General features: G+C 39.0%; 1 protein-coding gene across 3 annotated transcripts in view; it reads right to left on the bottom strand.

The window, feature by feature from the left end:
- STK32B (serine/threonine kinase 32B) overlaps positions 1 to 26,056 on the bottom strand; it is a 149,568-nt gene that overhangs the window by 107,462 nt on the left and 16,050 nt on the right. For all 3 annotated transcript variants that reach the window (XM_054172435.1, XM_054172436.1, XM_054172434.1), the window contains exons 2-3: positions 19,313 to 19,368; positions 16,001 to 16,152 (exon numbers count right to left, since the gene is read on the bottom strand). In XM_054172435.1, the coding sequence (XP_054028410.1) occupies positions 16,001 to 16,152; positions 19,313 to 19,368 (208 nt within the window). The remainder of the gene's footprint in view (positions 1 to 16,000; positions 16,153 to 19,312; positions 19,369 to 26,056) is intronic.

Consider the following 26,056-nt stretch of genomic DNA (forward strand, 5'->3'; position numbering starts at 1 on the left):
AGAAAGTTTTAGCCATAATAAAATCTGTCCACATTAAAGAAATTAATTGTTGTGAAGCTGTGTTTATAGCACTGACCTTTGCCTTAGTACTGAATATTTCTACAGATAAGGGCACTGAAGCTGTAAATCACCTGCAAGTGGTCAAACACCCCATAGAGGTATATAGCTACCAAAGGCTGTGTTGACTACAAGGTAAGGACAGCCAGAAACAATGGTCAGCCATAGTAACACACAAACAACCAGTAGGACAGAAAACCAGTGATGGGTCCTTAAAAACAGATATAATGACCTCTCAGATGGCTCTCTTGTACTTACATTCAATGGATTCTTTGCTAGCAATAGATTATTGATGTCATAACATGATTTTAGTCACCCATATTTAAGTAATATGGCTAACAGGCTGGTATGTGGGTGGCAAAATGTTTGCAGCAGGAAGTCATATTTACTGTATTCCAGAAAATACTACATAAATAATTACAAATAGATGCAAGGATATATGGTTACTAGTGCTGCTTTTATTTACCTCAAAAGGTCAGTTAACCAGATGATGTCAGCAAGCAGGAAAAAACCACAAAAATATGTTTTTCTACAAGAGTATTATGAACAAATAGCTGAGAAACAAACAGACATCAGGAAAGAAACAAGGAGGAAAGAGCAAGCAGAGAGAATACAGAAAAGAGATAAGAAGGCAGGCAGAAAGTTGCCAGTTTCAGAGGAAAAAACAGACTTGAATGATCTGAGGCTCCTCTGAAGACTGCTCAAGTTAAAGGCACACAAGAGAAAGATTTGTACCCTTCTTGATGTCTAACTTTATAAATTCCTAGCCAAAAAGTCATGAGATCTATTGAAAACAGAGTAGGGCTGGATGGTGACAGCAACTGATGTCATTCTGAGCCAAACCCTTGCTTCCACAGCAAGTTTTAATTGCTTTCTAATCAACAACCAGGGCACCAAAGGGAAAAGGAGGAAGAACACAAGTATAAGGAAGAAGCAGACTTTTATACACGCAGAAAACCTGTCTCTGTGAGAAGGTTTATTTTCAAGATTCTGATCTTGAGGGGAAAAGATTAGAAAGACTATTCTGAGCTAAGAGCAAAATTAGAGCAGCCTTATTAACTCAGAAAATTACACTGGTATAAATCTGGTGGTACAATTCTGACAATGCAAATCTTCTCATTCATACAATAAGCACACAAAGCGACCCCCAGGAAATATATAGCAGCTATGTCTGGTACTTTCTTGCCTTTAACCTGCTCTAATCCTTTCCCTCAGTGCAAAGAAAGCATGAATGTTGTTAATTGCTGTAAAAGTGCTGCCACAACTGAAAGCATTTCATGCCCCTTGTCTGTGGAAATTTATACAGAACTTGAAACAGCAGAGACCTCACCCAAGAAAAGTCTGTCATATTTAAACTAATTCTGTGCTCTTCACAACTTTGAGTGCAAGGCAAAAATTACAGATGTTCAAATGCTAGTAGTAAATTTGCTGGTCTCAAGAACCTCTTCCTGAAGTGGAAAGTATTTTCATCTTTCTTGCATAGATATGAGCCTTCTAAAGTTGTGGGGACTGAGGATAAATAACCCTGCTGTCATGCTTCCCTTGCAACACTCTTCAGAAGGTTGGAGGAAAGCATGATCTTCCCAGCAAGGAGCAAAAGGCAAGCGTCACTGGTGCACTCACAGTGCACGTGAAAATGTTCACCTGAAATGCAAGAAATACAAGGGTGCAAGGAAGTCTAGATGAAGGACAAGTAATAATTCTCCCTACAGCCAGCTCTTGATCTTTTATCTACATCAGGGATAAATAATTTTGGCACTACAGATGTATCCTTCTCTTTTCTTACACGGAGAAGAACTTCAGCTGGAAAGAGAGCACAGTGAGCTTCATCAGATAGACACATGCTTCACTGGAGGGAGAACAGGTACTAGTTCCTTCTAAAGCTGCCTATTACTTCCCTGAAGCAGAAACATTGTTCTGATAACCTGGCTGCTTCCTGTTTAAGCAGAAGCAGATCTGGCTGTTGAAAGTGCCACACAGATGCATCTTTCATTTCCTCTACTTCAGCTGCTGCTTATGACTCACCATTAGCAATTTTAATTATAAAAGCCTCCAGTTATCATTTTTGTATTCTACCATTATCACTTATTACAAAGTATCCAACTCTAATTACGATGAGGTAATTACTGTTGTTGAGTGATGACAGTCCTGGGTCTTTGATTTAAACTCTCAGAATCTATGGTTCTGCCTCTAAAGAAGCCACCACCATAAAATATTGATCAAATCATTTTACATGCAGTGGCTGGAAGCTGTATAATGCAGATATTTAAGACCAGCAATTAGCAGGAGACTTTTCTGAACACAGTGGCATTTAAATCAGTAGAGGATGTCTAAAAGGACAAAGATACAGTTATCTATGGTATGAACTGTAAAGTGCTTACTGCTTAATGAGGATTAAAGCCTTTTCCCTGCTCTGAACCTGGCTCCTTGGGTACTGATTCCAAAGTAATATTTCCTGTGTGGTGCCTTAGGTGTTTAACTCCTGTGATCCAAGGAAGGACCTTCCATTTCCAATTATGTTGCCCACCTTTCACTTATTACCTTTCATTTGCACACTCTAAAGGTACTGTGGCTCTGCCTTTACCCCAAGGGAAATCACCCCAACAGCTTTTACCTTCATGGAGCTGCATGGCCAGCTTCTTCAACATTGTGCTTGTGGACTGGCCTTACAGCTTTTAGTCTGTAACTCAATACTCGTTCCCTCCTTGCAGCTCCCAGTTCACAACTTTACAGCCCTGTAGGTAACTGTACATAATAATTTACATCCCCCAAAGATGTACAGATCTTACCAGCCAGTCAGCATGCAACACAAGCACCTAAAGAAGTGCGCTGCAATGAAGGCTCATACCATCATAAGCAAGAACAACTGACAAGGATTTTGAAGAAGTCCTGGTGAAAGTTATAAAACTCCCACAAAACCATATTGGAAAACATCTTTGAACTGGTAAAGATCCTCACTTGGGCATCCTGCCACTGCAACTTAGATGAGAGTACAACTTCAGTCTCAAAAGACAAGAAAGAACTCTAGGTAGCTATGTTTTCCTCAAGATCACAAAGGAAAGTTTATGATTACTGGAGTGCAGAAAGATATTTGCACTGCCAATCTGGATAGAAAGCTTTCTCTTCAATGGTGAAGAAAGAAGGGGGGGAGGGAAGGTTTTTTTAAGATTTGGGGTATATCTTATTTTATTATCCTACTCTGATTTTGATTGGCAAATTGAACTAATATTTCCAGTTGAGTCTACTTTGCCCATATTGATAACAGGAGAGTGGTGATCTTGTCCTTATCTCATCCCCCAAACCTTTTGTCATATTTTTTTTCCTCCCCTCTCTATTTTTTGTTATATTTTCTCTCCACTCTATAGTGTCTTTGGTGGGTACCTGGCATCCAGCCAGAGTTAACCCACCACGCTTACTTATTTCCAGAAAACCCCATTACCTTTCTCACCACCATTATTTCTGCTTTCAGTTTGTCTTGTACCCAGATTATGTCAGCAGCACTCAGAGGAAGAGGCAGAATTACTATAAAATAAACTGAGCCAAAGGGGAGGGCTTTGAGTATCCCCACAAATAATGAACCAGTCTCTAAGACTCTCCTGTAATTTCTTCTTTCTGAATGCAGGCTGTCACCACTGTAATCAGACTCCTATTCAACACAGCCATTTTTATAATGGCCATTTTTGTAATTCTCCAATACATCCTGTATCAGGAGGTTCAGTTTGGGCTTTCATCTGGGATTCTTTTTACTCTCATCAAATCGTTATACGTCAAATCCACTTCCAGAGTTTTCTTTTTCACATACTTCATCCATACATATCCATCCTCAGGCTTTACAAGTGCCTTGTTTTCTTCAGCAGACAGGGCTTTGCTTTCCTAAAACATTAACAGCAGTAAAGGGTTTGCCAAAGCAAACCTTTCCCGTATTAAGTGAACCCTTTAATTGTCAAAAGCAAAATTTAAATCAATCAATTTTTGCCTGGCATTTTTCCTTAAAGGAAGTAATTATGGTAACCACTTAACTGCAGTCCATTGTTACTTGTTCAATGGATGCTTATAATGTGCATCCCAATTAAACCTTTCAGTGAGACCATTTGTCTCAAGAGTCCTGGAGAAGAGCTTTTCTTCTCTTCCACTGCAATTGTTTTCAGTGTTTGGTTTCCTTAAAACATCCAAAGGAAACAATTCCTCCTTCTACCACTTGAATGCCCTGCAGAAGGCTGCCATGTTTTGTAGAACTAAATCAGATTCCTGTGACAGCAAGAGAATATTAAAACCAAGTTTCTCCTCTGCCATCACTTACAAAGAAAAGAAAATTTACAATGACTTCATAATTCCCGAGATCTACATGAGGAAGTCTACAACAATCTTAAATACCTGTGGTATTCAAGTGGTGAGGGGTTTGGAGCACAAAGCCCTATGAGGAAAGGCTGAGGGAGCTGGAGTTGCTTAGCCTGGAGAAGAGGAGGCTCAGGGGAGATCTTATTGCTCTCTACAACTACCTGAAGGGAGGTTGTAGACAGACAGGGGCTGGTCTCTTCTCCAATGCAACCAGCACCAGAACAAGAGCACACAGTCTCAAACTGTGCCAGGGGAGGCTTAGACTGGATGTTAGGAAGAAATTCTTCATAGAGAGAGTGACTGCCCATTGGAATGGGCTCTCCAGGGAGGTGGTGGAGTTGTCATCATTAGGGGTGTTTAGGAGGAGACTTGATGGGGTGTTTGGTGCCATGGTTTAGTTGGTTAGATAGTGTTGGATGATAGGTTGGACTTGATGATCTCAAAGGTCCCTTCCAACCTGGTTTATTCTATTCTATCAATGATTAAGTCATCTGTTTACAGTAAAGGAGGACTTTTTTCCCTAAGCATTTCTAACAATAAGAAACCAGGTTTCTCTAAAAATTGTATGTAAATGTATGCAAACTAGACTGTTGGGTGTGCCCACTCTCCTCTCATCTTTGCCTCTTGAATGAAACAGTGAGCAAATGCCTTGGAGTATACTACAGGAGAACCAAGGCCAGCATTAGAGAATCAAGATGTTTCTGCATATTCAGGGATTTTTTCTAACTGAAGTAAGACACTTAGAAGACAGAAAATGGATCATTGGATAACATCTATTTATTCTGTTAAATACTTCTAGCCATCACTAAACACAACTTTCATATAAATACAATGTTAAGCTATGGTGTAAGAGCTCCTACCCTGCTTTTATTGCTACTATTAGTGTATTAATTAGAATAATTAAAAAACACCTTACTGGATTTGAATAGACTGCTCTGTAAATAACAGAGTCAGAACTGCAGATCAGCATCCCATAATAGTTTACATTTTTATGGAAGATTGCTCTACATGAAGGCACAGTGGTAGAACATGTGACCAAACTCAGAGACAATCTCATTATTTAAATGTACATCACATTTTTTAAAGGCTAGTGACCAGAATGCAAATTGTTGGTTTTAACTATTGGCTTTGACTGATCTGTCTCTCTTTGCTGTCATGGAAACCTACAGTAAATTAAAGACAAAGGAACAATGGAACCTAATTGACATCCCATGTATCTTCTATATGGCAGAAGTATTGGGCAGCTATTTGTAATGTGGTGGCAGCAGTGCAGCACGGTTTTCAAATGCATGGTTGAAGGATTGCTGCTCAAAAATAAATTCATGCCTATAAAAAACCAATTAAATCTAGATAAAGATAAATAAGTCAGCAGTTCAAGATGGGTAGAAGAGAATCCTTCCCACCTCCCTACACAACCCACACCACCTACCCCTCTCAGATGACATATTTTGAGGGATACATTTAAAGAAAAGGCCATTTTGAACTGTTCTTTCATTTAGTGCCTGAAGCCTAGCAGCTTCTCCATAAGAACAAGAACCAATATGGGTTAGAAGCAAAAGCCCCTCCGTGAGAGGAGACACAGGAGAATAGAAGTCAAGATGGTAGCATGAAGATGTTAAAGAGATAGTTGAGAAAGAAGTCCTACTTCACTACTTTATCACTACTTTATCTCCTGCCTTCTTTCATTCAGCTGTGCACTGTGATGTCTGTGTACTTTACTTCCAGACCTGATTGCTTTCCCCCAAAGACTCAGTGTTTGAAGAAGCAGGAGCCATCACATCTTACTTTTCTAGACTTGTCTTTAGAAGGCAGCACAATAGCACACCTGATGCTTTTATATTCCTGCTGCAGCTTGACATGAAAAATTCAGTATTCACAGATGTTGTAGAAGAGGAGAAAGGATAGCATAAGTGATAGTCTTGGAAGTTTGATTGGAACTTTTCTTGTTTAACCAAGTTCTCCAAGCAGATATATAAAGCAGTAGATAAGAGCAACACTTTTTTTCCCCTCCCAAGTCAATCAATGGATAATCATAGAATTTTGTCTTTACCACTGATTCCAGACTCTGACAAAAAACACATCTCAGGAAGGGAAATGCTGGTTGGACACTCATTTAATTTCACTATAACCATATCTTCTCCGCTTTGGGAAGTTATGAATGGATAAAACAAAACATATTCCAAGGTTAAGTTGAATCTCTTCACACACAAGTGATTAAACAAGGGAATAGATGTTTAAGCAGGAAGCATAGCAATTTCTGCTGAGGTACCACTAAACCATCTGACCATGGCAGTGATGGGACCCCAGTGCCCTGTCAGCCTGGCTGGCAACCTCAGCCATGACTCCTGCCCTTTTCTGTGCACAGTGCTGCTCCCCAGCACAATTGCATTTGACAGCTCCATTACTCTGAAGCTACTGACAGCACCTTTAATTTCTTGTGTCCTAGAGCTTATGAACAATTTGTGCCTTTAAAGATGTTGGTGGTGCTGTTCAGCTTGAGTTCCCTGCTTGAACAGATGCTGGACAACTATTTGAAAGGTTCCATATTTCTCTGGTCACTGGGAAAAAGCATGGACAACTCAGTAGAGCGTGAGAACCTCGGTGACTTGCTAAGTTTTCAAATGTCAGAGAGATAAAAGCAAGCAAAGAACAACAAAAAAACCCCCAACTTCTTAGAATGTGAAAGGAAGCTGTTTATTAGAATAGGTGGAGAATAATTAATACAGGATCTCATAAAACAGACTGTACTTGTCAAAAGTTGTGATAACACTAATTAAAGATACTGTTTCTTCTGAGCTGGAGTATCAGCCATTGTCACTAGTTATGCAGTTGAAGTGTGTGTGGCATCAGCTGCATCAACTTGACAGCAAAAAGAATGAACCACAGGCTACTCAGCATTTAATGATGGGGCACCTGGAAGCTGTTGTGTCAAGACACTCTCAGAAAGGTCATAAGATGCTCTTGGATTATTTATAGGGGAAAAAAAAAAAGAAAGGAAAAAAGGGTGGGGGAACAGATAGCTTTAAAACCTATTTTGCTTACCCAGCCATATTTCATGGAAATAAACCAAACTGTTTTAAGAATTCACCAGACATCAACCACCTTCATACAGGGAAATGGACTGCCAGATGACTCCATAGAGGAGTGGGACTGAGAGGAAGAGGAGATGAAGCCCAGGAGACTGAGTCTGAGCAAGCATTGCTCTGCATGTCACAAGTGAGTGACAGAGCTTGCTGAGCAGAAAAAGGCCTGACATGCTTGACTAGGAGTCTAGAGATGTTTAAGGGCTCAAAGGAAAATTAAATACATTTCCTGATTAGGTCAGATTTTGCATCCACTGAAAATGGAAAACTTTCTCCTTTCATTCCACAGTTCACATGCCTCACCATGTTCATTATCACTTCTCTCTGCATCCTTATTTTCTGTCATCCTTCTCCTAAGCCATCTGCTGATGAGCCTGTTGAAGCTACAGTCAAGAGTTCTTCTGGTTAGTTTCATTTTGCTTGTTTGCCAACAGCATTCAATCCCACCACAGTGGGATTTAACCTCTACACCTTGGAGTTCTAGTTCAGGAATTCAGAGAGAATTTGACAGGCAGAAGTCATTCTTCTCCTCACTGCAACTGTTTTGCAGAGGAATTTAAATAGTCTTCTCCACAGCACATGGCTTTTCCTTGATCAGAATACCATTTGTAAGAAGCACAGCATCAGCTGAAAAGGCACATCAAATCCTCCTTTTTGTGGTGTGCATTCATGAAATGTGAGAGCTAATTTCTTCTAAGGAGAGCTTTACACTGCAAAACCATCATTAATTTAGTAACAGGATACCACCAATCATTTCCTGAAATCTGCTTGCTTACACATCTTCCGAAACTTCTTGTTGCACTTTATAAGTCAAATAAACGTTCTTTTAGTTCAATAAAATAGAATTAAGAGCACACTTATGCTGTAAAAATCTGTAGCCAACTTCTAAGATAATAAAAGCTCTGATAAATTTTAATGAGCCAAGACAAAAGTTCCCCTAAGCAGGCGATATTAAAACAAAAAAAGCATTACAGAGCTTCCTTCCAAGCTTTAGCTCAACCCCACTGCTTGCCATTTTCAATCCAATCCATCTGATACAATTCTTACAATACAAACTTTACATTGTTTTATGCCCAGGATTTTTGTTATTATTTACACTTTTTGTACCTCTATGGTCAGACTTTTTCCTTTTGTTCTCTCTTTTTGAACATTCAGACAAAAATGTCCCCACACTTTCAATACCTGGCCACATGAAAAATAAACTTGGTACTCTAACAAGAATAAAAAGGAAAGATCTAACTCAGACAGCTGACATCTTGCCTGAAGCATACAGATATTTCTTCAGTTATCACTGTTTTGATAGTCCCTGCTAGTTCCATGGTTCTGTTCTAAATAAAAGGAATTCACCTATGTGTTTTAGAATAGAATTAACCAGGTTGGAAGAGACCTTTGAGATCATTGAGTCCAACCTATCATCTAACACCATCTAATCAACTTAACCATGGCACTAAGCCCCCCATCCAGTCTCCTCCTAAACACCCCCAGTGATGATGACTCCACCACCTCCCTGGGAAGCCCATTCCAGTGGCAAATCACACTTTTATCATATTTGAACTAGGTGTATCCTCACCAAAACCTCAAATACATTCTAAAGTAAACTATGAATCATTTCCAAGCCATATTACGCCACCAATAGTTTCCAAGACTTCAGCATTTTTGGACTAGGTGTAGATTTGTAAGACCTGTTCAGTAGCAAAGTTTTGCAGATAAATTCTTAAGCTCTTATTTTCATTCTGTGGAGATCTCCTGCTTTGCATTCATTCTGGAGGTCTAAGGACAATTTTAGAAGAGCATCCAAGACAGGTTTGCAATCTGATGGCTGTCTTAACAACTGCGGTGGTTAGGCTGTGTCAATGCAGTGCTCAGCTGCATGTTGTATTGTCTACCTTTAGCAGAGCTTTTAGTAAAGACTAATTGCAGTCCCAGTTTCCATACAATAAGTAAGAATTGATCCTGCTTGAAAACAGCAGATGTGTACGATGAACTCATTACTCTGAAACTGATTATGGGAACCACTCTACCTACAGGACCTTGGTTATCAGTATAATTGCACACTCTAGTATCATGTTTGGCATTCATAACCTTTAAAGCAGAGAATGATTTAAAAAGAGAAGGCACTGCTTGCCTAAATTGGCATTTGAAGAGCCTGAAGCAATGTCTAAGGTTTGGGTTTTTTTCTTTCCCATCTCATTACACTAAGAGCACTGAAATCCTGCTTCCCTGCAAGCTCTCCTCTGAATACCCCTGCCACTGTGCTGGAGCTCTGCTTCTGTCCAAAAATGAGTAGTCATCCCTACCAGAAATGTCCTGCAGGATTATTGTGACTATCTACACCACAGACCTGAGACACAGCCAAAGTTAAATCTAGGCTCATGAGGGTCTGCTTTGGATAGCTCTCCCCCTGTGAATGTAGGCTGAGACAATAACCACAAATTCATAAGAAGAACTTGACTGCAACTGAATTTTCTTAAAATGAAAGGGATTATTTTTCCCCAGCAGTTTGATATCTATTTGATATTTATGCAGTGGAAGCTTTGTGTGAGAAAAGTTTGTCATGAGTCAGCAAATAGAGTCTCTCTGTAAGAATGATGCAGAAGACAGACTCTTAAGAAAGGTCCCAGGATGCAATAAAGCTCACACGAGATGAAATATCTATTGCAGCAGTTTTTAATGCAAAAAAGATCAAAGCAACTATGCTGAAGGGCAACTCCTGCTTTTATGAGGAACATATTAAAGTCCAAAGAAATATGTATTTCAAGGTGAAAGCAATTTCTCACAGGAAACAATTAGTCACCAGAACAAAATTCACTACAGGCAGACTTGAGACAGTGTTCCAATACTGGCAATTACTACCATGAGGCATTAAAATCAGCACAAAAATAAATAACTGTTGTGTCCTGCATCCTTCAGTCAGTGAAGATGTTATAGCTAACATTAATTTAGCCCAGGGACTCAGAGGTTACCAATGGGCTATGTTGAGTCCAATGTAATTTTCTGTATCCAGAAATACTACCCTGAATATTTACAACTCAAGACAAATCTTTCCTATATTCTCAGCTCCCAATTATCCTACATTTCCTGCTGCCTCATCCTCTTTTCCTGCCCTTTTTCCTCTATCATTATCTCATCTAAGGCTCTGGAGAACACACTTTTTTTTTCCCCCCAGCCATAGACAGAAAACTTCTATATCTTTACCTATTCCAGATTTACATTAATGCAGTGATGAATTGCTCTAGCTATTTGAGGAAAGTACTCACCCTTTGCTTCTTTCTGTAGCAAAAAAAGAGGATCATCCATCTAAGCTCTGTGCAAGACACTAAATATATCTTTCTCCCTTGATTTACAATCTCTTCTTGCCCAGAAAGACATTTTAGAGCCCATCAGATACCTAGAATGGCCCAGCATTACATGTCCTGGGGTTCATGACCTCAGCTAAATTTACAGGAGTATTAAGAAATGAATGTCATATCAATAAACATCAAAGGCTGTTCTCCAGCACTGAGACCAAATGGCTCAGAAAAGTCCCTGCTTGGACTATTAAACTGTCAGCTTAAAACCCAGGGTGATGGCAAGCAAAATGCCTGCTGGGAGAAGTCTGGCTGTGCCTGGAGCTTCTCCAGGATGGTTTGTGCCCCAACTCACAGCTAGGCTAGGAGAGGGTCTAATAATATTTAGCAGTATGAATGATTGGGTTCCTGAGTCCAGGAAGAATATTCAGTTTTAAATCACTGGCATAGAGTGCAATATCATTATCTTTCTTCCCATAAACTAGGCTTAGAGCAGCTGGGTGTAACACGAGAGCTAAGAGCATTCAGCACCTTCATTCCTCTCCAGGAAAACAATGTTTGATAGGATCCATTGGTTCACGACATCTGGGGGATCCACATACTGTTAGGATAGACACAATTATAGCTTGGCTTTCCTTTTCATCAGGACTCCTTACAGCTGAAGAGGCAGTCAGGCTAGCTGCAAACATCTGACCTGTGTCCTAAGAGGTAACACTACAAACTCCATGTTCTTTTCCTGCAATATCACTTTTCTGTTGTATCACACATTTTATTCACAGCTTTTGGTATGGAGTCAGCTCAGAAATTTGATCATGCTAGAGATCAGAAAGGAAGTATTTCATCCTCTAAAAATTATTTTCACTCTAGATTAGGTCTACTTTGTCCAGGCAAGTTCCACAGCCACCACACTTCAGCTACTAAGGAAACTCAGTTAAGAGTGACTTAAACCACCTCTTCTTGGTACTTGTCATCTCTGATAGGTAATTGAGGCCTGAGGAGCAGAGCCATGCTGTGGGGCAGTCCAAGGTGATGTTTCTTCCAGCCTGTTCCAGAAAGGGCCCTTCCACAGGGAAGAGATGATGTCCAATTATTTCTGTACATTAAATAGCCCATCCAACACTTGAGCCTGAACAAATAACTTCCTCTCTGCAACATTCTGGGGTTTTTTTCCCCCCTTTTTTCCTCTCTCCTTTATTTTGAGAACAGACTGGGGAATTGGGTGAATTCTGAAATGCATGAACATTTTTGCTATGATGTGTGTTCTTCCCTCATTCCGGTTTTCACTGGATTTGAAACCTGACCTTGCTCTGTCTGCTAGCAGCAATATACTTGTGTAGATCTGTCTTGTGAAATATGTACATTTTCCATAGATTAGCCAGCAGAAAGAAAGATATTTCAAAATATAAAGCCACTTTGAGAATGCAGCTACCACTTCTCTATGGGTTGTTAAATATATCAAACATATTGTCCTGTCTATACTATGAAAATGACCTATTAGCTTACAAACGTAAATCTTCATCCTTCTCCCTCTGCTGCCTTTGAAAGTGTTCTGACAACTTTAAAAGGATAGAACAACTTTAAGCAAAGCTATTAAAAATAAAACCGCTCCAATGTTCAAAAGTTGGGCCACATTTTTTTTTGATTCTTCTGTTCCACATCAGCAGAGAAGTCAGTCTGATATATGATTACTTTATCATAAAAGACAGAATTATTTGTAAAGTGAATTATTTTTAGAGCAGCTGGTGGGTCTTCTTGTGTTTGAGGAGAAGCTGTGTCATGGCAAGTCTGGTACCCCTGGAGGAGCCTGTCTCTTGACTGTTTTAGTGTGTGTTGTGAGAAAGAGGTTTTAAATACGGATCCTTACAGGAGCAATACTTATCTTGCTTGGGGGACACCCAGATTTTTGGAGAAGGATAAACATGGATAAAATGCTGGCTCTCAGACAGGGTGTGGTTTAGTTTCCAGGTGGGACCATGCTAGGAGCTGACATCTCTACACCTCGTTCATCTATGCTTGAAATGCACATCATAAAGGTCAGGTAAAAAAAAAACCAGGACTGCTTTTCATTTTGAGAAGGAATCTCTATCACCAGAAATGCCTCTAACAGTGATGTGGCTGGCTACAAGGCCCACATATATTTAAGCATTTCTGCAATTCCATTTCTAAAATGGAGGTTATAAATCAAGGCCAAACCCTTGCTGAAAAAATGTTGTTATCCTCCAAGCTATTATGAGCATTTACAGAAGAATGATTCTTTTCTGTGTCAGATGTTATGAAAGACAGTTCATTCCTCAAACAATATGATTTATAAATTGAGATTGTAAAGCTAAATTTCATAAAGCTCAGAGAAGATGCATGAGCCTCACAAAGCTTTTTAATATAGCTCTGTCGGAGTTAGGATACTACCTTAGTTTTGTATTAGCTGTTCTGTATTCTTGTGTGCACTGGAGTTACTGAGAGACGCCAACAGAATCACCCACTACAGAAGGTTTACCTTCTTTCCTCTCCCTTTTTTCCTCCACAGGAGTTTAACTGATAACAGATTGCTTTCCCATAACTCATTACTTCTTTGGGCAGTTATACATGATAACTGAAGGGCTTTCCAGTCTTCATGTTTGCTTCTTGAATTGCCAACTTTTCTCTTTGATAATGTAACTCCTGAAAGGAAGATTTAACATGCTTGGTTGGCATTCCCTTTGGGTCAAGGAACTGTGGGGAGATTTACCATCCTATGTGCCAATGTGCCAAGTGTCAATTAAATTGTTTCCTGAAAACTTCCTACAGTTCTAATTGTGTATGCCCAAGTCCCTGCATCTCAGCATAGCCTCATATCTCCATAATCTGACTGCACAGCTGCCAGCCTTCAACAGGAAGGCTTTAGGGCCCTAGATAGGGTCTCCTGCTCTGATTTGACTGCTCTGCTTATGGTAGTAGATGCAACACGCTGGGGAGCATTTCCAAGCACTTAAGCCAACTGGCAGGGAGCAGCCTCTGAAGTCCTTACTGATGAAGAGCACTGGCCACACTGCATTGATCCTTGGAACATCATGACTCTGAATTTATCCCAGGAACTGTTTAGGAATGGGCTGGCTCACACAATAGGTGTGTGCCAAAGGCCAGTTCAACTGCTTTACACAGCATCTGGATCCTGAGTGTTGTTTCACCTGCTAACTTAGCTGTACCTTCACAAGTTCATGTTTCAGACTACTCCATGTTCTTTTGTCACATACCCTACACTGGAAAACTAACCTTGGTGACAAGAAGGGACTGCTGGCTCCTGAGCTGGGTCACAAGCTTTAATACAAGTGATACACCTCAGGTCCCATCCATAGGAAGTGACCTGTCATTTACTATGTGATCTGACTGGTGGGCAGGACTCCTCCATGTGTACTTTTCAAAGCTAAATCTTGTCCTTCTACCTAATTAACATCCTATATAGACTGGTCAGCTACAACCTGTGCCAGAGACATTAAATATAGACCACAAGAAGTGCAACACAGCATCTTCAATAATGCCCTTCTCCCCTGAAATGTTTTATTAATTCTAGACTACTAGATTTCTCTTTCATTTTCTGCTTTTCTTTCATACACATATAGCATAACATTTCAGTCTTGAGATCTTGTGACACTATCTCAGAAGTATGAGAACAATAAAATCAATTACTTATAATAAAAATCATTGTCCCTCCCAACACACGCTCACTGCAAGGGGGTCGGACTAGATGAGGTGACCTTTGGAGGTCCCTTCCATTCTATCATTTTTAGGTGCTGCTTATTTCAGGTTTAATCTTCAGCATACAAAAAAAAATGTTAGCTGATTATATTTCAGTAATTGGAAGCTAGCACAATTTGTTTCACAATAAGTATTTGATCTTTAGTCCTTCCACCTTGTTATGTTGAAGATCTGGAAGATCACATTAACCTATGACTGTTTCTGCACACTATTAGTTACAGAGTGGAAGTCTTTTCCACCTTAATAAAGAAGAAAAATTTGTATGAGTTCAAAAGGCATTAGGCTAATGCATAAAAGGGAAATCCACAGGTTCTTAAGCACAGAGATACCACTTCTTTAGTGAAGAAATCCCCAGATTATGAGTTGCTGGAACCCTGGAAAATGTACTAGAAACATTTGGTATTACTGTCACAATGTTTAGATATTTTTCTTTAAGCCTCTAACAGGATATTAGCTTGTCTTGAGTCTGTTCATTTAGGTTGAGTGTAGAGCACTTGGGATATGCATATACGATTAGGTCCTTTTTGAATGAACTTGGGGATCGAATGCTTTGTTAGTTTAAGTCAAGACAATGATGCTAAAACTGTGTTAACTCATATCAGATCATAATTTGGCTTTTAATTCATGCAAGGTCCTAAGCTGGCAAGAAAAAAAAAAATTTCACCTGTACAGAGGTCGAGAGTGAGCAAAAGACAGGCACAAGATTCTAGGTTAGGCATTGACCTTCAGCAACACAGCTAAAACTCGCAGAACAGAAGGTTTGTACTGTGACCATCTGCAGCCAATTGAGCTATTCACAAGCTGACTATTTTTCATATCATAATGGCTTGTTTCCTTTTTTAAAAATATGTTAAATGATATAATTTTTAGAGAAGAGAGGAAAAATCTGCATCTCATTCCTGTTATCACTACATAACCCCCTGTAAACATTTTATGTTGGTTGGGTAGTTGGAAGCTTGTCACTACTTGACCAACATTTTCTTACACTCACTTGTGACCAAGGCATTCCAGCAGCTAGCACAGGGAGATAAGAGAAATTCCAGGTGGCAAAAAGATGCTTTTCTATTGTTCCTTATCAGCCACTGTTTAAGTCTAATTGACTTCTGATTTTTTTTCTAAGCCAGCTAGAAAAAAAAAAATCTAATTGAAATTTTGTGTTTGATATTTACAGCTTTCTAACAAATGTTTAGTCAAATGAAATTACGATGAAGCTGGACAGAACAACACATCTCCACACACTGCTATAACAAGCTGGAGAGAAGCCAAAGAAGAATTTAAAAGATGTGATGCTTAAATATTGCAATGCAAAACAGCACCTTTAAAGTATTAATGAAAAATAAACCCCTTATTTGAAAGCATAAATAAAGAGATCACCACGGCTTTTCTGTACTTTGCAGCTTTCCAGCCTTCCATAGCCTGAATTAATTCAGCAATCAGGGAAAAAAAGAAACCACAAGCTACCAAAACAAAAGATCCTTGATAGAATTTTAAAGGCCTGCTTACCATAGATTGACTAGGAAGGGATGCTCCAGGCCTTGCATTATCTGTAGCTCCCGAAAGACATTTCGAACTTCATCTCTCTCGATGCACTTCTGTTTATTCATATATTTCATGGCATACATTTTCTTGGTGTCTCTCTTCTGTACAATGCACACCTAATTGGCAGCAAAGTAAAAGAAAAATTTTTACAGCTACAGAAGGGAAACTCAGCTGTGACTTTGAATAGAAGAACCCTTTTATGATCTTTTAACAATCCACAGCTGGATAACTATAACCTAGGAACAGCATCAGAAAGCCCACATCACAGCTGTGCTGGATTCTTTGTAATAGAGTGCAATTAATAAATTAACAAAAGAACACCCTCACCCTGGTATATGAGGAAATGGGGACCCAGAAGAGTGGCATAACATTCAGGAGCTGTGAGGAATACACTCCAATTGCTGGGTCATTAGTCAGAGAAATCACTGCCTCCTGCCTAGGTGAGCGCAGTCATTCCCGCAGGTCAATACACACATCTTTATTACTGCATCACAAACACAAGGCTCAATCCTCTTTATCAGTGCAGCCACGATTCTGGGCTCCTATATGTTTTGACATGAGTATAGCTTCAGTTACTTCATCAGAAGGCACTGTTTTCTACAACCAAATTAATCATAATTAAGGTCTGTGTTTCAGCATCTTCAAGAAACAGAAGAGTTTGCATATTGAAATAGTGATTTGTATGATTTAAGGAGATCAGATTTTTTTCCAATATACCTGTTCCCACAGAGAACTTGAAGAAAATTAGTAGCATAACACCCTTGAAAACTAGTTGTTTCACCTGAATGCTAATTATTTTGCAGCAGTAAGCTCACAATTTTATGGTTACTGTTGCAGTAAAGAGCAATGATAATTCTTTATTTCACTCTAGTAAGTTTTGTACTTATAGGATGGTCCACAAAGACATAATTTTCTTTGATAAAAGTATGGCTCTACAAATAAGAAAATGGGGGGAGGGGAATTTAGCCACATTAAACATGAGAGATCACTTCTAAGGTATCATGTCTCAGCTATCTTTATGACACCAGTGTTCAACATTCTTGATTTGAGTATTTTGTGTACTTCTGAACCGACTTAAAAGGCAAATATTGGACAGCATTTGTGACATGGCCCACTTCAAATGTATGTGGAAACACTAACAACTAGAACATGCTGAGCATAACTATCCTAAAGGTGTTTTAGGGTGCTGAGGATCACTTTGAGCCCTGTGCACAAGACAAAGCTGAGCTCTGTGGAGTCTGTCACATCAGATACCACCTGCAGAGGCCTAAGGTTGCTGTAGCAACCACAGCAATTTAAGGAATATTGAGAGAGCAAGAGCAATTGTACCAACAGCAACAAAATAAAAGAGTAGAGCATGTCTTAAAACATCCTACTGCTCTCAGAAAGCAAAAAATGCCACAGAACAGCCATAAAGGAAGAAGGCAGCTTGAGGAAGGCATGATACTGAACACGGTGTTACATGTTGCTGGATGCTTGAGCACAATAGACCCTGAAGAGTAAAGAGCAAGTCAGTGGAGATGTCTTCTGTCATTTGTTGATGTTTTCTGCTGCCTGGTACTTCCAGAAGGACAGTAATGGGGAAAGTTGCCAACAGCAAGGCTTCTAAATTAATGATAAGGGCAAGGCTGACTCACAGAGAAAGAAATTTGAAATGGTGACTGATTTACTATGTTGTGCTTTCGGCTATGGTGTAATAGGTCATTTAAAAATGTATTCCTTTCATTCCTTGTCTGTGGAAGGAAGAACAAGATGGTTGATCAGAAGCTTGCATTCATTTGGGAATAATAAGCCTGTTACTCCCCAGGAGAGGAGGACTTACTCTGTTGCATTTAAATCCTTATTTTGCAGCTGTTAAGTTTAGAGAGGACTTATTCATGAGTCCTTTCTTGCATTACACATGTTCTCTCAGGGCTCTGAAACGCTGTTCTCACTCATGCATATCCCCAAAGCAGGTTCACAAGCATACTGCAGCCATTGTAACCTGTAAGAAAATTAGATGTTTCTAGGAAAGTCCTAGAAACATTTGCTAGTTTCCTGAATGCCTTGAAGAACAGATCAAACATCATCCAACAAGCCTTCAAAAGGCTTGTTAGATTTTCCTGCATGATGTGGAAGAGTGAAGGCCCCTTTGAAAAGACAGCAACAACAGAGCTGTGAATGAGAAAGCTTTGAAGAGAGGTATAGATGATCTTTATGACAGCCATGGTGATTTGGCTATATCTTTAACTGCTTATGCTGTACCTAACTTGCACTCCTGAACCCCTGTTTAGTTTTACATGATATTCTGTCAGTGTATTGTGATTACAAACAGCCACAGATATCCAGCTGCTCTGAATTTAAGGGATTCCTGAAACCACTTTGCACTAGCAGCATAGTCTCCTATTTACTTCAAAGAAGGTTTCTCTTGGAAACTACTGAACCAAATAAGGACCATGCCATTCTGAGGGAAGTATTTCAGGCCCCTTTAAGATGAAAGCAATTTTTCTGTGTGGAAGGCCAAGAGCCAGCAAAATCCTGTGTGGATGTACTTAATGCATAGCTACAGGAGTAGCTGACCAGCACTCAGTTGGCATATGCTCAAGAATTATTCAAATCAAGACGCAGACAGCTATTGCTTGATCAGTCACTGAAGTTAGATTTCCCCTTTGAATGTATTCCTGTGTGTAATTGTTTCTAATATTTTTGTAATGTGATTTTCTCTGACTGCATGGCCCTGTATTGGAATTTAAAACCTTGTCATAGTCTTTATTACAGGAAAGAAAGGTCATCTACTCATGTGTAAATAAACCATTAATCTTCTCCATTTCAGCAAAAGCCTGTTGAATTGAACAAACATTTACTCAGTGATCATAATTACAGTGTATGTTGGTTTATACAGTCCCAAGTGCATTGAGCCTATGGAAAGTGCTTTTAAAATACTACACTTAAAGACATGAATAAGTCCACAGATGTAAGAACAAGATCACTCTAATGGACTGCCTAAAAACATAATCTGCTCTTACCTTTTTGTTTGGGTTTTTCTTTGGGGGGACTGGTTTTTAAATTCTTATCATTTCTAGATTGTTATAATTATTTTTACTCAACTTTGCTTCGTGGATTGTAGTAGAAACACCTCAACAAATAGTCAGCCAGGTCATACTGATAATCAGACATCTTTAAGGAAAGAGCCACAAAACCTTTGCTTCTTTATCCTAGCCTGATCAGGTCACACCAGAAATACACAAAGGAGTTGTCTCTTAGATTTGTAACTGCTAACAATAAATTGATTCTTACCTTTCCAAAGCTCCCTTTCCCAATGGCCCGCAATATTTGAAAGTGGTCAAAGTTAACTGCAAAATAGAGGAGATAAGAAAAGGGAAAGAGTTTGTAGATTGATAAATCAGAATCAGATAGGAAAAGAAATGGCAGTGTTTTCAATGTGTTTTATCATGTGGTATTTACTACTACTCCTAAAACATCAAATGTATTTAACACTTAAAGATGAGTTTTGCTTTAAAACCTGCTCCATCTTGGCCCAATAGCCTCCAACACCCAGTTTCTCCAAATAGAAATGTACCTCCATCCTAACCAAGTAGGAGGACAACAAGTTAGTGTTACACAGCCATTAGCAAAATCTGCCCAGCATTTTCTAGGAAGGTTAAGATCTAATAGAAGTGTACTGCATAATTCAGGCAAGTAATACTGTCTGCATACAGCTACATACTAAAATAAGTATAATATTGTCACAGTGATCACTCTGCAGGATGATTCCCATACTCTGTTAGAGTGATAGAAGCTTTTTCTATGATGTGCTAACAGGATCAGCCCCCCTGAACTTTGCCATCTTAATACAATGCATAATGCTAATATTGTGAGACTATTTCATAGATGTAGCATAAGTTTGTTTGGGGAGATTTCATTGTAGCTTGGTGGTAGAACAGATTTACCCCTGCTTTGTGAAAATCTAACACCACAGTCTGCCCCAGACACTGAAGGGGTTTGCTTTGTGGGTGAGAGATTTCATTTCTCAGAAATGTCATTATTGTTGCATGAGACTGAGCACAGCAGACCTCAGGTTCATTGGCAGGTCTTGTGGGTTTTTTAAAACCCCAAAAACATCCTGAACAAAACTGTTGTAGAGCCACTGAAACACAAACATGACAATGTGTGATACAGTTTTTACAGGGGCTTGTCAGAAGAGAATCACACTCACAGCTAAACTCAGTGAACCAGAGCTGACAAAGTTCAGTGCAACTTAGCAGGATTTCTTTTAAGATTAAAACTCTCACATTTCTGGCTTTGGTCATAAGCCTCCATCTATGCACCCCTTTTTGGCCTAACAGGGAAAAGTGTGGAGACACATTGTCCCTGGAAGAATGTGGTGATACAAACAAATGCAATTGAAATGTGATGCACATCATGATGAAGAAGAAAATGCTGTGAGAGTAATAATACTTTAAATATCTGCCCCCAAAAGAAAGGTGGATCAGCCAAAGTTAAACACTGAGCAGGAAGGGGGAAATTTGATGTGTATCAAGGCACTGAAAAGGGTTGAAAACTTATTTTCCCCGTTGCAGTAAAACCTCCTTTATGCCATTAACATCACTTATAATACACTTAGGCATTTGTTTATTTATGCTTGCTTACATTGCCTTCAAGGAAACACGGTTGCTCCTTTCATTAGCGCAGCTATAGCAACCACCTCCCTAGTAATTGCTGGAGAGCAATTCAAATCCAGATCTCAGAGCTGTAAGCAGCAGACTCTAGTCTTCAGCAAACAAAGATGGCAATTCTGAAGATAGCAGCCTTAGGATTTGGATACTAAAATGAGAATGCATAACCTTGCAAAGCATTGTTAAACTGCTTGGAAATTGGAAAACAAGTTCTGTCCTGAATCCCCTGGGATTTAGAGTTAAACAAATGTTTGAGAAGCACATTGCCCATCAGTGACCTGCACCTGGGGTCTCTACCCACAGTTTTTACCAATGCAGGGCCATCTTGTATTTCCTGCTAATCAGTACTTTTATGATGGACAAGGTGGTAAATTCAGCAAAACTACCTTCCACACAGACTTATGTCAATTTCGATCTTGCTCCCACAAGTCATCATTCCCAAATGCATACCCCTGAACAGAGGATTTGAAAGACTGGGATCTCTAAGCTGATCCACAGGTTTAAGTAAGAATTCAACACAGTATTGAAAACATTCAAACCAATATATTAGATCCACTCACAACTTGGACAGGGAACATTCAGTAATTTTCCCCCCCTCAGCCTGCTGCTGCTGTCTGTGTCACTCCCCTGCTTTAACACTTCCCTGGTGTTTCCTTTGTACTTCATCATTTTTAAAGAAACGTATTCCTTAAAGAAAGCTTAGTTTGAGTTCATGTTTTTCCTTGCAGTCATTCAGCTGAGGCCAGTTCCCCAAAACAACCAGAGAAATGTTGAGACAGTCTGTAATTATCTACATTTCAGTCAAGCCACATTTCACTAAAACTTGACTATATTATTGTCCTGAAGCCTGTCTGGGTTTGAAATACATCAGTTTGATGAATTGTTTTGTTTTTGCAAAGCTAAGATTAAGCATTTATTTTTAGCTATGAGGATATTTTATTGTCCATATAATTTCTACTCTGTTTCCCCCTCCTCTACTTCCTTCTGTAATGGTGTTTATTGTCCTGAATGACTAGAAAAACTTCTTTTTTAATTCAATTTAATTGTAAATTAGACTTCCATAAGAAAGAAATTACTAAGTGAGGCATTAGACTATGGGATTTCAGATGGATTTTCAGTAAGGCAAATGAGAAAGCACAACGACTGGCAAAATTTTGTCAGTTTTTGTTTTATGAGTAGGAAATGGGATGTTACACTTCAGATTTATCAAAGAAAAGTTCAGCTGGGTAAAGTTAAGATGCTTTAAGCAGCAGTCCCTTGAACAATAGATCAACCATGCAGAAGTCATTTAGCACCAGAGCCCTGATAAACAGTGAGTGGTGAAGCTAAGTCCAATGTCACCTTATTACTACAGCAGTCATTCTCCATGGGTGTTTTTAAGATCACACTCTTTTTTTTGCTTATTTTTGTTCATCACACTTGGGTTTAGGTTCTGCATGTGCTTTTTCTCCCTTTTTGGTGATAATTCAGCACCACAAGGTCACCACTCACTCTGAGACGAATTGCAGCTCACCACGACCCCTGGCAATTCCAATTTATGGGTTGGACATGATGATCTTGAAGGTCTCTTCCAACCTAGTGTATTCTATGTATTCTATTCTATGTATTCAATGTTTAAAATGTCATCCCTCTCAGACACTGCCATTTCCTCTTTGCAACAAGGATATCACAGGTGGTGTATTCTTGTCCTCTAAAACATGACATGTCTGACTCTTGTGGAGCCTGGGGTTGCAGCTAGAGAAGGTTTTTCCTCACACAAGACCCTGCTGATAGAACGGTATTGCTGGCAGAAGTACACTTTCTTCAGCAACAGAGATAGATGACTATTAGTCTTTTCCAAACAGGTTTCTTGGTGCCCTTTACTCAGGAGGAAAAAAAAAGATTCCTTTCCAACTTTTTTAGCACTTCTTTCATTCTACTGCCACCACACCACACTCAGAGGTGATGTTTAAGATCTCTAAAGACTTAGACCACAAACTTGAAGACATCAAAATTAATTCCTATTGTCTTCAGCTAATTTTTCACATGTGTAAATTCACAAAATGAAACCATGAGCGTTAAAAACAGTCTGAGGAAGGTTTTTTGTTTGTTTCATTGGCCTTCATCAGGTAGGAAAAAAAAGCAAGAAGTGTTATAATTTCCCACCTTCAACTCTAAAAAATCACCTTTAATTCAAAGCTGAGAAGGATTAGAGAATAAAACAGATATTCAGCTAACTAAGGAAGAAAATAGAGCAGAAATTATGACATTTGTTGCGTGGTATGGTATTAGAGTGACTGATGCCTATTAATTTCAGCAATTAACTACTTATGCATATAAATTAATACTTTGTTTCTTTTAGGTTAGTCACAGTCAAGTAAATCCTAAATTAATTCCATTGCACAGCTTCAAGTCTCTATTAATGACTTTAAGTGCAAGTATACCTTACTTTAATTCAAAACCAGGAACATAATTGGCTTCATGTTGAGTATTTTCCAGCAGTTTGATCTTGAACTAATAAAAGCCTGGATGATGGTAATGGTATTCACAAGCTGAAGGAAAGTTTGCATCTTGCTCACCAGGAAAAGTAAAAAAAAAAATGGTCCCAGCTATCAGATATTTGGTCAAATATATTAGTATACTCAAAAACTATCAGGAACATCTAGAAGGATGATGCAGTGGTTTGAAACCAAATTGTACATACAAGTCCCTCTATCACCCCATCCTTCTCATGTGACTTTAGGCAAGTGCTTCAATATTTTCTGCCCATCTGTAGAAACACAAATCATTACACAACTAAGCAGCTGTAAGATTAAGCACTGGAAGTGGTTTATAGCTCAGATACACAAACAATCAGAAGAGTAGTTCCAGCCAGTTCAGGTGATACTGCTTTATAAAAGACTAAAAGGCATTTTCAAAGTGTGAAAAGTCTACACCTGCCATAGAAGCAGAGGTACAGAAATCAGAAGTTGTTGACTCAAACCCCACCCATCAAGTTGCCTCAGAGCTGAAAACAGAACCTGACTCCTGCTGCATACCACACCATTTCTCAGGCACATCTTTCCAACTGCACGAGTGCTGATAGTGCAGACATTTGATATAAAACATTCTAGCAAGAGACAAAAATCAATATTTCTTGCTCCACTGCTCCCCAGGGATAAAGTACACTTTGGAGAAAATGTGCATGTCACAGGCTGCTGGGATTTTACAACCACACTGCAACAACCCTGGATAGTTTCAGTGGAAATGCCTATTTTCCCTTTATTTTTAAACAACATAATATACATATATATAATGTTATATTGTCATATATGTATATGATATTATATATGTATATTGTATATATACTATATATACATTATATAGTGTGTGTGTGTTAAAACAATGAAGTCTTCTATATGAATTCACCTCTGCTGCATTATTCAGGACTGGTATAGTCATTTCAACAATAATCAAAGAAGCCAATGCAGGTCATTATGTGTCTGATTTATGACCCAAAACTTCTACCCTTTTATTTGTAGCTTTGCTAATCTAAAATACTCCCAAGTTACCCATTGTTTGCTTCAATACAGACTGCATCCAGCCCATGAGGCAATATGTGTACTGGGTGGATTCTACACAGAGTTGACATCTGTTGTTCTTGCCGCAGCTGATGAATATTTATAGCATGTATATGTGATTAGTCCAAATACACTCAATAACTATTACCTGGGAAAACTCTCTCTCTCTCCAAGAGGAAATATCCAATCCAAGAAGGTTCCAAGCCCAGGCTTACACATGCTTTGCATCATAAAATAGAAGTTAGGGGGCCTCTCAATTTAAGAAAAACTGGGAGAAATTGCTAAGCTCAATCCAGACATTCTCCTTCTCTGAGTTCCACTGGTTTATTTGGTGGTAGCCAAAACCAGAACATGACCACTGAAGCATTAGGAGATGTACAGTAATACCATATTTATTACATGATAGGCATCTAGCTTCAATCTCACCAGTCTCAACAGAAAACAGAAGCAAGGAGCTGGAATGTGGCCATCAGCCAAGAAAACAGACTTTTATTTAAGTCTGAGCACTGCCTAGGATGTTGCAGATCTGTTTCAGGGTGGTTTAATGCTTCCTGCTTCTGGGTGAATCAGAAAAACAGAATAACTAAATCAAATTACCCTTCTAGATTTGGCTTGGATGGTTTGACCTGAGGCTTATTGGATGGCTGATACTGAGATTTCAAACTAGTTACACAGTCATCTTTGTGCCTGTTTACTTTCCAGATTCTCCAGCATTTTCCAGAGAAAGCTATGAGGCTGTGCTGGTAGAACCTCTGTAGCTCTTAGCAGCCATCAAACCTTGTTAAAATTATTACTATACTTCCACAAAGACAGGAGTCACCAAGGAGATGCAGTCACATATCTAGCACTCAAGATGGAGTCACCAGTTTGAAGGCACATAGACTAGACAAACATGAGCTGTGCTGAAAAGTCAAACTGAGGGGTATAAAGCAGTCACGAGGAGTCACATTTTATCATGTTTCACTCATGGCAAGTGCAATATAGTGAAGAAAGCTACTGGTTAAATTAAGTATGAAATTAACTTCTGATGACAGACTGATAAAGCCAGGCACATCTTTGAGGTGAGCAAAGAATAGGAGATCTGTATAGCTTCGTTGGGTTTCTGAAAAGAAATGGGATTTTCCTATGTATTAATTGATTGGGGAACCTACTAATTACAGTTGCATAACTGAAGGACAAGAAAAAAGCCATTTCAGAGCTGGTGTTCCCTCATTAATGATGAAGCATGGTATTTTCTACTATTGTATTTAGAGGCTTTGCATTTAAATTGCATTACAATGTCTCAATTCTTCAGGCTTAATGAGTGTTTTAGCCTCAATATAAACTGCTTCCAATTATTATGTTAATGATTTTTTTACCATTTCCCTGATTTTTTTTTGCAATTAAACAGAATTGAAGATCATTGTACATCAAATTTTACTTAAAATTCAGCTAAATTTTCTTTGAACTTTAAAATGCACTTTGGTCTGATCATGCTTGCAGACTGGATGTACGGAAGGTGTAATCCCTCTCTCTTGGGAAGGTCTGATACTTGCACATTAGTTTACCCTCAACCACAAAAAAAATATGGCTCTTAAAAAGGCAAAATAATAACTATTGACCTGAAAATGTAATTTTCTTGCTTCATTAAGAGCACTAAAGTGTTTAATTTGGAAATTATACCTTTTTTTTCCTTATTAAAATATCACAAGCAGGTCATAACAGTAATCAGCTTCCACTCTGCTGCAACTCCAGAAGTTCAGAGGGACCATCTTACTAAAGGAAAGATGTACTCCAGTTCCCTGAATTAAAGTGAAACATTCCTGTATTAGCAGAAGACTTACACT

The sequence above is a fragment of the Dryobates pubescens genome, chromosome 23 (genome assembly GCF_014839835.1).
Source record: "Dryobates pubescens isolate bDryPub1 chromosome 23, bDryPub1.pri, whole genome shotgun sequence".
Classification (NCBI taxonomy): Eukaryota; Metazoa; Chordata; class Aves; order Piciformes; family Picidae; genus Dryobates; species Dryobates pubescens.